Genomic DNA, 16,282 nt, shown 5'->3' with positions numbered 1-16,282 from the left:
CACCCTCCTAGATTAAGTTAACCATTTTGAAATCTTGTAAACAAATGAGCAGGCCGAATCCGAGGTATGAAATTCCCGCCCTGTGCAGTGATCGGAAAGAAACCCTTCTCACTTACCGGGCAAACCTAAATCCCAGGGACCAACAAATGTTCAAATGCTTACCGAAGGGATTTTTCTCATTTTAGGTCTGGGGGGGGGGGGGGGGGAAGGGCAGGTGGTTGCACCTGGACATAAAAAGGAAAAATGAAATCTTGACAACTGTCTTATTCTCTACAACAGTGTTAGAAGAGGGAATTGGTCGTTAAAATCTGCAAACGTTGTGCACAGAAACCGTGTTTTTACCAAGTATACTTGGCATGCACTGGCCCCATTCAGCTTTTGGCAAAAACTAGCCTTTGGACCAGCAGAAGCCAAGCCTGCCTTGTCTTCCCCTGATACCCCTTTTTTCCGGGCTCAGCTCAGCTCTAAAACAGATAGGGAAGGCTGTACAAGCAAAATTCACACAAAGGGACTTTCTGCTGGATAGCAAGTCAAGGATGTTAAATGAGAGGTAGGTATGAGTCTATCTACTGAAGCCAATAGGTGGAGATTGCCACCATTTTCGCTTCCCCAAAACAATAGCAAAAGATTACTAGAAATAAGGGGCTTCCTATATGTAGATGTTTAATTTTTTATTTCATGATATTTATATCACCACAGCTTAAGATATTATTGTAGCTGGTAGAAACAACAGTTATAAACTCTGTATTTTGTGCTCATTTTTCTACACTGTTCAATACAATACAGATAGCGAAATGTCATTGAGGATATCCTGTGTACTGATGGTTACATCTTAACTGTTGTTGTCATCTACCTTGGGAAGCCTGGTATTATAAAGATGGAATATAATGAAATGAAATGGAAGTAAAATTAAACTCTCCTTTCATTGGGACAAATGGAATCACAACCACAGCTAATGAAAACTGAAACTAAAAACCAGAGTGCTTTTACAGTGGCTGACTGCTTCACAATCCAAGTCACAGCGGATATCATAACTTCATGCCAAATTTAGGATGCCTTTTACAAAGCCATGATAGCGATTCCGACCTGTTAAATGCGACGAAGACCATAGGAATGAAGTGGGCTTCGTCACATTTCTGCCCTGGAATCACTAGTGTGGCTTTGAGAATGGAGCCCCTGAAATTCCTGCTACAATTTTGTATCAAAGCATTGATTTGGAGCACTCTATTTAACAAATAAACTATTGTGCAAGATTAAACCTGCATTACTTAAAAAAAAGTACAACCCCACCACCCCACAAGAATACAAAGCATAGCCCCACCCAGGACTACCTTACAATCTCAGGTGGTATAGTCAGGGCAGGAGCGATTTTCCAGCTCCAGTAGACATTTTGAGTGCAGAGTCAGAATGGGCAGGAGTAAATGGGGATGACCCCTGCCCCAACAACACCCTTAGACTACCAGGGATTGTAAAATAGACCAAAGGGGCTTACAGATAACGGGGGAGATGGAGGGAGACAATCGGGACAAAGCATACATTTCTAGTCATGGAGGGAGAGAGGGGTATTTCTGGATGCAGGGGAATAGATAGGCATGTGCAATTCTAAATAATTTCGTTGTGGGGGGGAGGGGACGAAATCAGAGACAGGGGCACTGCTGCATGCCAGAGGTAGAGAAACAGGTAATGTTGGATGGCTGGACAGAGACAGCAGAGAGAGGAAATACTGCATAGGAGGGGGAGGGGCAATGTTACCTGGGGAAAGAGAGATAGGCAGTATCAATGCTGAATGGTGGGGAGAGTAGGGTGGGGAAGAGAAGAAGACAGGGTCATGGTAATCTCCAGGGAAAAAGAGACACTCTGCTGTGTAGTAGCAAGCCGTACCAACGATGGGGATGGAAGAACAAGGTGATGGTCATTGTGAAGGTCAATACTGGAGAGGGAATATACGGAAAAATTAAGGAAGCCAAATTACTGGGGGAGGAATCACGAAAAGTCCTGAAAGTCAAAAGAAGCAGCTTGTACTGTTATCCAAAGGCAATGGATAACCAAAGCAGACAAGCAAATAGGGAAGAGACACTCTCAAATTTACAGGCACATCATAAGAATAGCCATACTGGGTCAGACTAATCGTCCATCTACCCCAGTATCCTGTTTCCAGCAGTAGGCAATCCAGGTCACAAGTTCCTGGCAGAAACTCAAATAGTAGCATCATTCCATGCCACCAGTTCCAGGGCCTGCAGTGGCTTCCCCATGTCTGTCTCAATAGCAGACTAATGACTTTTCCTCAGATAGACTTAAATAAAATTAATAATGACCAGACGGAAGACAACATATTAATAATGCACGTATTAAACGTAATAATAATCAGAACAACAAGCATACATTGAAATGTCTATACGCAAATGCCAGGAGCCTGAGGCATAAGATGGGAGAGCTGGAGTACATTGTGCACAATGAAAAACTGGATATCATAGGCATCTCTGAGACCTGGTGGAAGGAAGATAACCAATGGGACACAGTCATACAGGGCTACAAATTATATCGCAGCGATAGGGTGGATAGGATTGGAGGAGGGGTAGCGTTGTACATAAATGAGAACCTTGACTCAGTTAGGCTGCAAATATTGCAGGAGACAAAACCCTGACTGGAATCCTTGTGGATTAAAATTCCACATGAAAAGGGAAAAGGGATGGTGATAGGAGTGTACTACCGTCCGCCTGGCCAAGACGAGCAGACGGACGCGGCAATGACAAGGGAAATTAGGGAAGCGAATAAAAAGGGCAATGTAATATTTATGGGTGACTTCAATTATCCGGATATAGACTGGGTGAATGAAACATCGGTACACGCAAGGGAGGTGAAATTTCTTGATGAAATCAAGGACGGCTTCATGGAACAGCTGGTTCAGGAGCCGACGAGAGAAGGGAAAATACTAGACTTAATCATTAGTGGGGCTCATGATCTGGTTCGGGGGGTAACGGTGCGAGGGCCGCTTGATAACAGTGATCATAATATGATCGGTTTTGATATTGGCTATGAAGTAAGTGAACTCAGGAAATCACATACACTAGCATTTAACTTTAAAAAAGGAGACTACGATAAAAAGAGGAGAACAGTGAAAAAAAAGACTGAGGGGAGCGTCTGAAAGGGTAAAAAACTTGAATCAGGTGTGGATGCTGTTGAAAAACACCATCCTAGAAGTACAGGACAAATATATTCCGCGTATTAGAAAAAGAGGAAAAAAGACCAATCGTCAGCCGGCATGGCTAAACGGTAAGGTAAAGGAAGCTATGAGATCCAAAAAACAATCCTTCAGAAAATGGAGAAGGGAACCAATGGAAGACAATAAGATAAAGCATAAGGAATGTCAAGCCAAATGCAAAAAGGAGATAAGGAGGGCTAAGGAGGACTTTGAAAAAAAGTTAGCGATAGAGGCGAAAACACATTGCAAAATTTTTTTTAGATATACTAAAAGCAGAAAGCCGGCTAAAGAATCGGTAGGGCCGCTGGACGACGGTGGTGTAAAAGGGGCGATCAGGGAAGACAAAGCTGTAGCGGAGAAATTAAATGAATTTTTTGCTTCGGTCTTCATCGAGGAGGATTTAGGAGGGATACCGGTGCCGGAAAAGGTATTTGAAGCGGACGAGTCGGAAAGACTAAATGATTTCTCTGTAAACTTGGAGGATGTAATGGGGCAGTTCTGCAAACTAAAAAGTAGTAAATCGCCGGGTCCAGATGGTATTCATCCCAGAGTATTGAGCTGAAAAATGAACTTGTGGAGCTGCTGTTAGTAATATGCAATTTATCCCTAAAATCAGGTGTGGTACCGGAATATTGGAGGGTGGCCAATGTAACGCCGATTTTTAAAAAGGGTTCCAGAGGAGATCCAGGAAATTATAGACCGGTGAGTCTGACGTCGGTGCTGGGAAAAATGGTGGAGACTATTATTAAGAATATAATTACGGAGCTGCTGAGACAAAGTCAGCACGGATTTAGTGAAGGGAAGTCTTGCCTCACAAATCTACTGCATTTTTTTGAGGGAGTGAACAAGCATGTGGACAAAGGGGAGCCAATGGATATTGTATATCTAGATTTTCAGAAGGCGTTTGACAAAGTGCCTCATGAAAGACTCCAAAGGAAACTGGAGAGTCATGGGATCGGAGGCAGTGTATTATTATGGATTAAGAGCTGGTGAAAAGACAGGAAGCAGAGAGTAGGGTTGAATGGTCAGTATTCTCAATGGAGAAGGGTAGTTAGTGGGGTCCCTCAGGGGTCTGTGCTGTGACCGCTGCTTTTTAACATATTCATAAATGACCTTGAGATGGGAGTAACTAGTGAGGTAATTAAATTCGCAGATGACACAAAGTTATCCAGGGTCGTCTCGTCGCGGGAGGAGTGTGAATGATTACAAGAGGACCTCGTGAGACTGGGGGATTGGGCGTCCAAATGGCAGATGAAGTTCAACGTTGACAAGTGCAAAGTGATGCACGTGGGAAGGAGGAACCCGAATTACGGCTATGTCATACAAGGTTCCGCTTTAGGAGTTACGGACCGAGAAAGGGATCTGGGAGTCATCGTGGATAGAACGTTGAAATCTTCTGCTCAATGTGCTGCGGCGGCTAAGAAGGCGAACAGAATGTTGAGTATTATTAGAAAAGGGATGGAAAACAAGCATGAGGATGTTATAATGCCATTATATCGCTCCATGCTGCGACCGCACCTGGAGTATTGCGCTCAGTTCTGGTCGCCTCATCTCAAAAAAGATATAAAGGAATTGGAGAAGGTGCAGAGAAGGGCGACGAAAATGATAAAAGGGATGGGACGACTACCTTATGAGGAGATGTTAAGACGGCTAAGACTCTTTAGCCTGGAGAAAAGGCGGCTGAGGGGTGATATGATAGAAATCTACAAAATAATGAGTGGGGTAGAGCGGACAGATGTGAAGCTTTTGTTTACGCTTTCTAACAATAATAGAACTAGGGGACACAAAATGAAATTAGAATGTGGTAGGTTTAAAACAAATTGGAGAAAGTTTTTCTTTACTCAGCGCGTAGTTAGACTCTGGAACTCATTGCCGGAGAAGGTAGTGACGGCAGCTGGCCTTGCTGAGTTTAAAGGGGGTCTGGACAGATTCCTGAAGGAAAAGTCCATTGATCATTATTACATTTTGGGTTTTTGCCAGGTTCTTGGGGCCTGGATTGGCCGCTGTCGGAGACAGAGTGCTGGGCTTGGTGGACCTTTGGTCTTTTCCCAGCCTGGCAGTGCTTATGTACTTATGTAAGTTGTCCAAACCTGTTTTAAACCCAGATATCCAGTTTTGCAAGTAGGTGAGCATTAAGGCCTGTGGTTTACTGCACACAATTCTCGTTGTGCTCTAAATCCGGACCAGACATTAGAGATATGCTTTCTTGGATTGCTGCACCCCCAGTTGCAGAGTCCTATTCGACTTGGGCACTAAAATCGTGGCCTTCCTGCTATCTGGAGTGTCATTTGCGAGGCAAATTTGATACGATTGGCATAACCAATTTTTGTTCCACATTTTTCCTGAAAGCAGATAATAGTCTGCTAATACCAAATTTGAGAACACTGGAAAAATAAATCAGTTTAAAGCAGCAACGGGAAAAAAAGTAGAGAACAACAAAAGAAGTTTTAGTATGGAATGAGTGGAGCCTGAGAAAGGGCAGGTTAGATAGTACTTTATTATGTCCCTACTCGTCCTCATGTTCCATGTAAATATCCTTCACGAGGCTTCGATTATAGCAACATTTTATGTGTACGGTAAATGGACCTACCACATAGGATCAGTTAAGTTCATTTCTCTTCCTCTCACATGAAACTTTAAAGAAGTTGAAAAATGAACACGGAGTCCAGGCACGAATTGTGGGGGAGGGGAGGATTCAGCAGGCCCGCCTTTTTTCAGATTCCAGTTCTCCATAAGGTCCTCCCACCCTCTATATTAGTGGCATTTGGACGGCTTTCCTCGTCATTTAGTAGCACTTTTCACTTTGCAACTAAAGAAATGTCAGGTCGTGGTAAAGGTGGGAAGGGTTTAGGGAAAGGGGGCGCTAAACGGCATAGGAAAGTGTTACGCGATAACATCCAGGGGATCACAAAGCCCGCTATCCGGCGCCTGGCTCGCCGAGGCGGAGTCAAGCGTATTTCCGGCCTCATCTACGAAGAGACTCGTGGGGTGCTGAAGGTTTTCTTGGAGAATGTTATCAGAGACGCCGTCACCTATACTGAGCACGCCAAGAGAAAGACAGTAACAGCTATGGATGTGGTGTATGCCCTGAAGCGCCAGGGCCGTACCCTGTATGGTTTCGGAGGCTAAAGGACCTGACTCTTATTTGAATCTATCCAACCAACCCAAAGGCTCTTTTAAGAGCCACCCACACTTTCAGTAACAGAGCTGAGGTGTCAGGGTTTGTTGGTTTTTTTTTTTTTTTGTCCATATGTATGTTGAAGAATTTTAAACACGGTAGTTGTACCCAGTTCCGAAGCCAAAAGGGAAAAGCAGTTTTTGTGGGAAAGATACCTTTCTGCTCTTACTTGAAGATCTCCTTTCCTCTAGAAATAAGGTAAAGGAGTAGTGCTATTTTTGGGCCAGAAGTTGAAATGTTTGCTCTTTAATAAAAGCTGTTATATTGAGAGAAGTGTAGGAAAACCTTGACCTTCCTTCCCTTTCGGAGATAAGGTAAAGGAGTAGAGCTATTGGTGGGTCAGCTCCTCTCGTGCAGCAAAATTTTAGCACTTTAGGTGGAGCAAGTTGGGTGGCTCTGAAAAGAGCCTTTGGGTTGTGTGTGCCCAAGCTGTAGGCTGAGCCCGCCATTACTTGGAGCTGGTGTACTTGGTGACGGCCTTGGTGCCCTCGGACACGGCGTGCTTGGCCAGCTCACCGGGTAGCAGCAGACGCACTGCGGTTTGAATTTCCCTGGAAGTGATGGTAGAGCGCTTGTTATAGTGAGCCAGGCGGGAGGCTTCTCCAGCGATGCGCTCAAAGATGTCATTCACGAAGGAATTCATGATGTTCATGGCTTTGGACGAAATGCCGGTGTCGGGATGAACCTGCTTCAGTACTTTATACACGTAGATAGCGTAGCTCTCCTTCCTGCTTCTCTTGCGCTTTTTGCCATCCTTTTTCTGGGTCTTGCTCACGGCTTTCTTCGATCCCTTTTTGGGCGCAGGAGCAGATTTAGCCGGTTCAGGCATGGCTACAAGCTCGACGGCAAATTCGTTATCTGGAGTCCACAAAGTAAAAAATCTTAGGCAAGTAGTGTAGTAAAAAAGCTTGATTGGATGGCCATTTATAGGCTCCCCATGCAAATTTCTGGCTCTCTCTCCTTTGCTATTAGGTCTAGACCAATGAGACGTCATCAGACCGCCTGGCAGCCCTCGGATTGGCCTATTTGCCTGCCCATTATGATAAAATAGCTGAGAGAGGCGGGTTTCAAGACGGTCGTTTCTTAACCAATGGCGAAGGAGTGTATGAAACGGTGGTAGAGTATAAAATCGGTTCGATGTGTGTGTGTGTGGCAGCTTTATTTCTGCTAGAACCTGATCGAAATGTCTGGACGTGGGAAACAAGGAGGTAAAGCTCGGGCTAAGGCTAAGACTCGCTCGTCCCGAGCGGGACTGCAGTTCCCCGTCGGGCGTGTGCACAGACTGCTGCGGAAAGGTAACTACGCTGAGCGTGTGGGTGCCGGCGCCCCAGTTTATCTGGCGGCGGTGCTGGAATATCTGACCGCCGAGATCCTCGAACTGGCTGGTAATGCTGCGCGCGATAACAAGAAGACCCGCATCATCCCCAGGCACTTGCAGCTGGCCATCCGCAACGACGAAGAGCTGAACAAACTACTGGGGAGAGTCACCATCGCGCAGGGCGGCGTGCTGCCCAACATCCAGGCGGTGCTTTTGCCTAAGAAAACCGAGAGTCACAAGGCGGCCAAGAGCAAGTAAAGCTGTCCCGCACAGAGGCCGAAACCAGAAACCCAAAAGGCTCTTTTCAGAGCCACCTACTTTATCTTGTAAAGGGCCAGATTTCAGCACAATATGAGTATCACCTTTAAATAGTAGTAGTAGTAGCAGCCAGATTTCAGCATGAGTATCTCCTTTAAAATAAATAAAATAAGGAATCCTTATTAAGTGTTCCTCTGAGTTAGGTATTTCCCCTTAGAGGCTGGTGATGGATAGCGAGAGCACTCCATGGTAATAGCCCTGAGTACCTGACTAGTGAGCTTTTCGTTTTAATGACAATTGTTTGGGGCGACAAAGAAATCTAACAAAATAGGCGGGGGAAAGAAATCAATGATTTGCGAACACACCGAACTAATACAAAAATTAGGTATGCAGACGACCAGTGAAGAAATAAAAGCTCCTAATACAGAGCAGCAGCTTTTGGACAGGTCCCCTCTCTCCTTACTCCCGGTACCAGTTTTAATATCTCGACCGGGAAAGATTTTCTGACCAATCGCTGCACAGGGCGGGCTTTTCAAACTTTGCTTCTTTGCATATATTAAACAGCCGCTATTCGAGGGTGTTGAACTATAGTTATATCTGCGTGTGTGTGAGAATCCAGAGAACGAATGTACTCTGATCAAGGAATTAAAAGATGTGGCATAGTGAGAGAAAACTTGCATTGGAAAATCATGTAATTTGATCCCAGAAACCTGAATGAAATGTAAGAAAATGGAGGGGAGAAAAAGGGGCGATCAGGGAATGCAAAGCCTAAATGAATTCTTTGCTTGGGTCTTCACTGAGGAAGATTTGGGTGGGATACTGGTGCCAGAAATGGTATTTGAAGCTGATGAGTCACAGAAACGTAATGAATTCTCTGTAAACCTGGAGGATGTAACGGGGCAATTCTACAAACTAAAGAGTAGCAAATCTCGTGGTCCTGATGGTATTTATCCGAAAGTACTGATAGAATTGAAAAATGAGCTTACCCAGCTATTGTTAGTAAGATGTGATTTATCCTTAAAATCGAGGGTGGTACCGGAAGATTGGAGGGTGGCCAATGTAACGCTGATTTTTAAAAAAGGTTCCAGAGGAGACCCCGGGAAACTATGGACTGGTGAGTCTGACCTCTGTGCCTGGCAAAATGGTATATGCTATTATTAAGAACAAAATTACAGAGCATATTCAAAAGCATGGATTAATGAGACAAAGTCAACATGGATTTAGTGAAGGGAATCTACTACATTTCTTTGAAGGGGTGAACAAACATGTGGATAAAGGTGAGCCTGTTGATATTGTGTATCTGGATTTTCAAAAGGTGTTTGACAAAATACCTCATGAAAGACTCCAGAGGAAATTGGAGAGTCATGGGATAGGAGGTAGTGTTCTATTGTGGATTAAAAACTGGTTAATAGATAGAAAACAGAGAGTAGGGTTAAATGGTCAGTATTCCCAATGGAGAAGGGTAGTTAGTGGGGTTCCCCAGGGGTCTGTGCTGGGACCGCTGTTTTTTTAAACATATTTATAAATAATCTAGAGATAGGAGTAACTAGTGAGGTAATTAAATTTGCTGATTTCACAAAGTTATTCAAAGTTAAAGCACAAGGCACAGTCCAAAAAAATGAAAAAAGCACCAAGAGCTTCAAAAATCAGGACAAATTCTTAAATTCCACAGCAAAGATCTAAATGGTACATCAATCTCCTACAGCGTAGACCCTCACGGGCGGTGTTTGAGCGCACAGCGCCTCCTCAGGGGTGATTGGATATGTGGTTAATAATGATAAAGAACCAGCTGGAAAGCTTAGGTTCATCAATAAAGAGGAATTTGTCCCAGTGTAACTGAAGCTGAATAGGGCCAGCAATCTGCTGACACATTTAGAGCCTCCGATCAAATCTGTTTAACTCCATCGATGTTCTTCTTGGTGTTTCTTTTGAGAGAATATAGTAAATGCAATGATGAGGCTGTACTTTAAAAATTCTGAGACTTAGGTTTGTGTAGAAAATTGGGATATTTCCTTATGTAACCAAACACAAGAGCGTAGAATAAGGGCAATTGACCAGTCCGGGGGTCGCAGTCGATGGGGGTGGATTGGGGCACTGTGAGCAGCTCCTTGTCTCTGACACAGACTGGGTGGCAGCGGAGGCATCCGGCTTAAGACCTCGCTTGCCCAGGCCACTGGAAGAGTAGCGTGTGTCAGGGGTGGGAATGAAGGGAAGCTGAACGAGCAATGGGAAGGAAAATGCTTCTGATTGGAAGCATTTTTTAAAATGGGAACTCTTCTTTAAGCCCCGCGGTAGGACCAGAACAGAGGGCGGCCTCCTCAGATCTGGATCATTCCTACTCCTGGGAGGCATGCTGATTGCCCACCTTCACACCCTAGAGTGAAAGGCTGGCTAATGTTGCAACTTTGGGGAGAGGAGGTACCCAAGCAAGAAGCACCTTTATGGGAGGCCCTTTGAAGTAGGCCTTAACATTCACCAGATGGTCTGTGTTAGATCTATGCTCTCCAGTGCAGACCCGGTTATTCATGATTCTTTATTTGCCCTTGCGGCCAGGCAAGGTATTTTGGCTAATCCGTGATTAATGTTTTATTGCTCGGAGAAGATACTGTAACCATCTTTGAAGAGAAGCTGCAGTTTTGTGTTTTATACCAATAAATGCTTGTTAACGTTAAGGAAGTTATCTGGTCAATTATTTTCAGTTATAGGAGATGTCTGCCATCCCCTGTTAAGGCTTTTCTGGTCTTAAGATGAGAAATGCTATCCTTGATGGCGATGGTGGGGATGGCATTTTTGCTGGCATATCCTTGTAAATGTATGATTTAATAACTCTTTGCAAAATATACCCATTTTCTGCAATAAAGAACCTCACTGGACTTAAATTAGATCACAACAGGAGATATCGGGTTAGTACTCAGGCAATTATGGTAATAGGATGGGGGAGTTAAATTTTGCTAAGGCCTTTTGGTGTTATTTAGAAAGTTACTTATATAATCTCCTTATCAATTTGTTACTCCTCTTTCCTTTTTATGGTCCGAAAGGATTTGATACATATTTTTTCTTGTGGAGATTGTTTTCTTTTTCTTGTTTTATGTTTTGCTTTAGCAAGGGTTAACCTGTACATTATTTTCTATGAATGCACCCCAGGCAACACTTGAGCACCTAAACTAGGGTTTTAATTATCAAGACAACAAACCTTTAATAGGTTCAATACCAGGATATTGCAAAATAGTATGTGCTAGTTCTCTTCAGTTAGATCAGTTTTTTTTTTATGAGAATTTTCCCAGGGAAGAGCCGATGAGAAACAGTGTCGTTCACACCATTTTAAAAATTGTTCCAGAGAGTTTATATAAATGTAGAGCCAGAGATCGTTTTAATTTTCACAAATCAAAATGTTTGTTTTATTGCTTTGGGAGCTGAAGAAGACTGAAGGAAGCAGTTAGTGTGCTCTTTTCAACTGTATTAGCACACATCTAGACCACACACCACGGTTTTTCCACACTATAAACTCTTCTTTTGAGATCCGAATGAGAATGTTTGTGTAAATGAAAGTCATTTCGTTATAAAAACATAATTTCGGGTGCTGAAGAAACACAGGGCTAGAAGGCCCGTACACTAGGTGTCTGTAGCAAGCAGGCATTGAGTGGGCAGCCAATCAGAGGGCGGCTGATACTATAAATAAGAGCAAGAGCAGGCGGTCCTCTAGGCTTCTAGCAAGGAAACGCGGAGCTTTGAATTTGCTTTTTCTCTGTCCTAGTCAGACTCTTTTTTGTTGTTGTTGTTTTCAGGGTTATTACGACTCAGAAAGGGAGAATGGCAGAAACCGCTCCAGCGGCGGCAGCAGCATCAGCCGCTGCACCACCAACAGCGGCTCCAGGCGCAGCCAAGAAAAAGGTGAAGAAGCCGGCTGGAGCGGCAAAAGCGCGCAAGTCATCGGGCCCCAGCGTCTCCGAGCTGATCGTGAAGGCCGTGTCAGCTTCAAAGGAGCGCAGCGGCATGTCCCTGGCTGCCCTGAAGAAGGCTCTGGCGGCGTCGGGCTACGACGTGGAGAAGAACAATAGTCGCTTGAAGCTGGCCGTCAAGAGCCTGGTGAGCAAGGGCAGCCTCCTGCAGACCAAGGGCAGCGGAGCTTCGGGCTCCTTCAAACTGAACAAGAAGCAGCCGGAGAGCAAGAAGAAGAGCGCTCCCAAAAGCAAGAAACCGGCCGTGAAGAAGCCGAAAAAGGCGGTTTCGGCGGGAGTGAAAAAGAGTCCGAAGAGGGCCAAGAAACCGTCAGCAGCCGCTACCAAGAAAGTAGCCAAGAGCCCCAAAAAGCCCAAAGCTGTTAAACCCAAGAAAGTAGCTAAAAGCCCGGCTAAAACTAAAGCAGTGAAACCGAAGGTGAAAAAAAGTCCAGCAAAGGCTGCGAAACCCAAAGCCAAAAAGGCCGCAAAGGGGGCATCTAAGAAAAAGTGAAGCTGTGCGCCTTGCTTGATCCTCTTATAAACCCAAAGGCTCTTTTCAGAGCCACCACCACACAGATCAAAGAAAGAGTAAGATGAGTTTGGTTCTTGATAAATGACTTGAAAAGCCTGCTTCTGCACAGTTACATATTATATGAGCTGGAGCTTCGGTACTACAAAGGATAGTCGCAGGCGTAGCTGCCAGCAAGTTGGTTAAATTCAGCAGAAGCAGGTACGCTCTGAATAAAAGTTACACTCCTTTGGCCTTTTCTGGGCGCATAAAAAAACCCACATTGCTACAATTCAGATGTCGGCGTTACAATTCAGTAGACGAGAAGAGGCCAAGAGAGGGAGCACAGATTGTTCAATAAAGTAGTTTTGGGGTGGGGGGGGGGGGAAGAGGAACCCGGAAGAAAGACTGCAAGATGCTGCCTACAATCCCTAAGTAGTAACCATAGAGCAGACTGACTCGTCAGCTTTTTGTGTAGGGATGCGGTGGCTCTTAAAAGAGCCTTTTGGTTGTGTGTAGCTGGAGCATAATGCTTTCTAAGCCCTCTCACCACGAATACGACGGGCCAGCTGGATATCTTTGGGCATGATGGTGACTCTCTTGGCGTGGATAGCGCACAGATTGGTATCCTCAAAGAGCCCCACCAGGTAAGCCTCGCTAGCCTCCTGCAGGGCCATGACAGCCGAGCTCTGGAAGCGCAAGTCGGTCTTGAAATCTTGCGCGATCTCTCGCACCAGGCGTTGGAAGGGCAGCTTGCGAATAAGCAACTCAGTAGACTTTTGGTAGCGGCGGATTTCCCGCAGCGCTACAGTACCCGGTCGATAGCGATGAGGCTTCTTCACACCGCCTGTGGCTGGGGCGCTTTTGCGAGCGGCCTTGGTCGCCAACTGCTTACGAGGAGCTTTTCCTCCAGTCGACTTACGGGCAGTCTGCTTAGTACGGGCCATGTTGGACACAAGCTCTTCTTAACTCTCTTCTGCTTTCAAAAAGATACCACTGACTGTATATATAAGACTAGAGATCGCGCTGCGCCGTTCTGCTCTTTTATAGGTTGCTCCATGGCTGCTGATAGGCTCCGAGAACCGTTTATGAAGGTATGAAAAGCCCGCCCTGTTGCGGGATTGGTGCTTTGCTTAGAGGTGCATCACTCTCTCTTGGTAGACAAAAGAGGCTTATTTTCAAAGCACTTTGGGAGGCTAAGTTCCATAGGTTTCTATGGAACTTTGGGAGGCTTTGTGCTTTGAAAATGAGCTTGATTCAATGGCTTCCCTCGTAGAATACGGCTCAGAAAACATGGTTTGGGTTCGTTTGGTATACATTTTCTTTTTAGTGAACCTGATAAAAGGTTGTCTTACTTACTTTTTTTTTTTTGGGGGGGGGGGGTCGTTTTTGTTTCGTATTCTCCACCCTCCTAGATTAAGTTAACCATTTTGAAATCTTGTAAACGAATGAGCAGGCCGAATCAAAGGTTTGAAATTCCCGCGCTGTGCAGTGATCGGAAAGAAACCCTTCTCAGTTACCGGCGCAAACCTAAATCCCGAGGGCCAACAACAAATGTTCAAATGCTTACCGAGGGATTTTTCTAATTTTAGGTCTGGGGGAGGGGAGGGGGCAGGTGGTTGTACCCGGACATAAAAAGGAAAAATGAAATCTTGACAACTTATTCTCTACAACAGTGTTAGAAGAGGGAATTAGTTGTTAAAATGTGCAAAAGTATACTTGGCATGCACCCTACTTTATTTGCACTGGCCCCATTCAGCTTTTGGCAAAAACTAGCCTTTGGACCAGCAGAAGCCAAGCCTGCCTTGTCTTCCCCTGGTACCCCTTTTTTCCGGCTCAGCTCAGCTCTAAAACAGATAGGGAAAGCTGTACAAGCAAAATTCACACAAAGGGACTTTCTGCTGGATAGCAAGTCAAGGATGTTAAATGAGACGGTAGGTACGAGCCTATCTAGCCCATTATATGGGCTGAAGCCAGTAGGTGGAGATTGCCACCATATTCGCTTCCCCAAAACAATAGCAAAAGATTACTAGAAATAAGGGGCTTCCTATATGTAGATATTTAATTTTTTATTTCATGATGTTTATATCACCACAGCTTAAGATATTATTGTAGCTGGTAGAAACAGCAGTTATTTTGTGCTCATTTTTCTACTCTGTTCTATACAATACAGATGGCTAAATGTCACTGAGGATATCCTGTTTACTGATGGGTTCATCTCTCCTTTCATTGGGACACATGGAATCACAATCCAAGTCACAGCTGATTTCATAACGTCATGCCAAATTTAGGACGCCTTTTACAAAGCCATGATAGCGATTCCGGCATGTTAAATGCGAAGAACACCATAGGAATGAAGTGGGCTTCGTCACATTTCTGCCCTGGAATCACTACTGTGGCTTTGATAATGGAGCCCCTGAAATTCCTGCTACAGTTTTGTATCAAAGCGTTGATTTGGAGCACTCTATTTAACAAATAAACTATTGTGCAAGATTAAACCTGCATTACTTAAAAATAAGTACAACCCCACCACCCCACAAGAATACAAAGAATAGCCCCACCCAGGACTACCTTACAATCTCAGGTGGTATAGTCAGGGCAGGACCAATGTTCCAGCTCCAGTAGACATTTTGAGTGCAGGAGTAAATGGGGATGACCCCCTACCCCAATAACACCCTTAGACTACCAGGGATTGTAAAATAGACCAAAGTGATTTACAGATAACAGGGGGGGGGGGGGGGGATGGAGGGAGACAATCGGAACAAAGCATACATTTCTGGTCAGAACTGAAATTAACCGAAAATTAAAATAACACCTTAATTTGAATCCCTTGTCTCATTCACACCCCTGATGAAGCTCCTCCATAGACTCTTGTTTATCACTTTCATATACTCTTTGATCTTCTTGTTCACAACCCACTGCCCTTGGAATATCTTGTCATTCTCTTCTAATCTCCATCCTGTTCTCATTCATAGGTGCCTCGTATCCTCCAGAGCCCCAACCACGACCTTTCACGGACACACTATCTCTCCTAGCTTGACTGTGCTGTTTCTCTATTCCTCCCCATTTATGCACTGCTGCAATGTAGTACAATATCCCACCCATTGCACCTTGCCATAAAACAAACATTTTGATTTGTGAAATTAAAGCGATTTCTGGCTCTACATTTATATAAACTCTCTGGAACAATTTTTAAAAGGTGTAAAACGACACTGTTCCTCATTGGCTCTTCCCTGGGAAAATTCTCATTAAAAAAAAAATCTGATCTAACTGAAGAGAACTAGCACATACTATTCTGCAATATCCTGGTATTGAACCTATTAAAGGTTTGTTGTCATAATAATTAAAACCCTAGTTTAGGTGCTCAAGTGTTGCCTGGGGTGCATTCATAGAAAATAATGTACAAGTTAACACTTGCTAAAGCAAAATATAAAACAAGGAAAGAAAACAATCTCCACAAGAAAAAAATATGTATCAAATCCTACTGTTCTATGATCTGCCCTGTTGGTGCTGGCACTTTAAAGTCACACCTAGGACTTATAGATAATTTTCAAATCCTCTCCTCGTCACACAGAAAGACAGGTCACGGGAGATGCAGGGTTTACTTTGCTCACCGAGGTTAGTAAAGAATATGGAGGACCAGCAGGTAAAAGCTTTACAGTCTGGTTGCATCAAGGACAGACACCTTTCTCAATAGCGACCAAGTGTACCTCTGTTGAGGAATTTGTGTCTCATGTACACAACAGAATGCTCTTCTCCTCAGTGGCATAGCTACAGGTGGGCCGGGGCCCACGAAAACGCTACTTTCCATGTTACCAGTACCTGCGCATGGTCAGTTTTCAGCGCATGCCTGCTGCAGATTGCCAAGGTGGAAAGA

At 44.4% G+C, this 16,282-nt stretch overlaps 6 protein-coding genes across 6 annotated transcripts in view; 3 read left to right on the top strand and 3 right to left on the bottom strand.

The window, feature by feature from the left end:
- LOC115481206 overlaps positions 1-16,282 on the bottom strand; it is a 61,208-nt gene that overhangs the window by 39,488 nt on the left and 5,438 nt on the right. The window lies entirely within an intron of this gene.
- Positions 6,020-6,358, top strand: LOC115481227 (histone H4). Its single transcript, XM_030220334.1, has one exon. The coding sequence runs from the start codon at positions 6,020-6,022 to the stop codon at positions 6,329-6,331; it is 312 nt and encodes a 103-aa protein (XP_030076194.1). The 3' UTR covers positions 6,332-6,358.
- On the bottom strand, positions 6,795-7,212 carry LOC115481221 (histone H2B type 2-E). The gene has a single exon (XM_030220329.1). The coding sequence runs from the start codon at positions 7,207-7,209 to the stop codon at positions 6,829-6,831; it is 381 nt and encodes a 126-aa protein (XP_030076189.1). The 5' UTR covers positions 7,210-7,212; the 3' UTR covers positions 6,795-6,828.
- Positions 7,561-7,988, top strand: LOC115481218 (histone H2A type 1-E-like). Its single transcript, XM_030220325.1, has one exon. The coding sequence runs from the start codon at positions 7,564-7,566 to the stop codon at positions 7,954-7,956; it is 393 nt and encodes a 130-aa protein (XP_030076185.1). The 5' UTR covers positions 7,561-7,563; the 3' UTR covers positions 7,957-7,988.
- On the top strand, positions 11,767-12,433 carry LOC115481207 (histone H1-like). Its single transcript, XM_030220312.1, has one exon. It carries the CDS (start codon positions 11,767-11,769, stop codon positions 12,406-12,408), a length of 642 nt encoding a protein of 213 aa, XP_030076172.1. The 3' UTR covers positions 12,409-12,433.
- Positions 12,896-13,390, bottom strand: LOC115481231 (histone H3). Its single transcript, XM_030220337.1, has one exon. The coding sequence runs from the start codon at positions 13,350-13,352 to the stop codon at positions 12,942-12,944; it is 411 nt and encodes a 136-aa protein (XP_030076197.1). The 5' UTR covers positions 13,353-13,390; the 3' UTR covers positions 12,896-12,941.

This window comes from Microcaecilia unicolor, chromosome 11, assembly GCF_901765095.1.
Source record: "Microcaecilia unicolor chromosome 11, aMicUni1.1, whole genome shotgun sequence".
NCBI classification, from domain to species: Eukaryota; Metazoa; Chordata; class Amphibia; order Gymnophiona; family Siphonopidae; genus Microcaecilia; species Microcaecilia unicolor.
Note: the sequence above shows the minus strand (reverse complement) of the source record. Positions and strands in the feature narration are given on the sequence as shown.

Excerpts from the sequence above, each read along its gene's own strand:
- LOC115481227 (XM_030220334.1), top strand. The coding sequence starts at position 6,020 with ATGTCAGGTCGTGGTAAAGGTGGGAAGGGTTTAGGGAAAGGGGGCGCT.
- LOC115481221 (XM_030220329.1), bottom strand. The coding sequence starts at position 7,209 with ATGCCTGAACCGGCTAAATCTGCTCCTGCGCCCAAAAAGGGATCGAAG.
- LOC115481218 (XM_030220325.1), top strand. The coding sequence starts at position 7,564 with ATGTCTGGACGTGGGAAACAAGGAGGTAAAGCTCGGGCTAAGGCTAAG.
- LOC115481207 (XM_030220312.1), top strand. The coding sequence starts at position 11,767 with ATGGCAGAAACCGCTCCAGCGGCGGCAGCAGCATCAGCCGCTGCACCA.
- LOC115481231 (XM_030220337.1), bottom strand. The coding sequence starts at position 13,352 with ATGGCCCGTACTAAGCAGACTGCCCGTAAGTCGACTGGAGGAAAAGCT.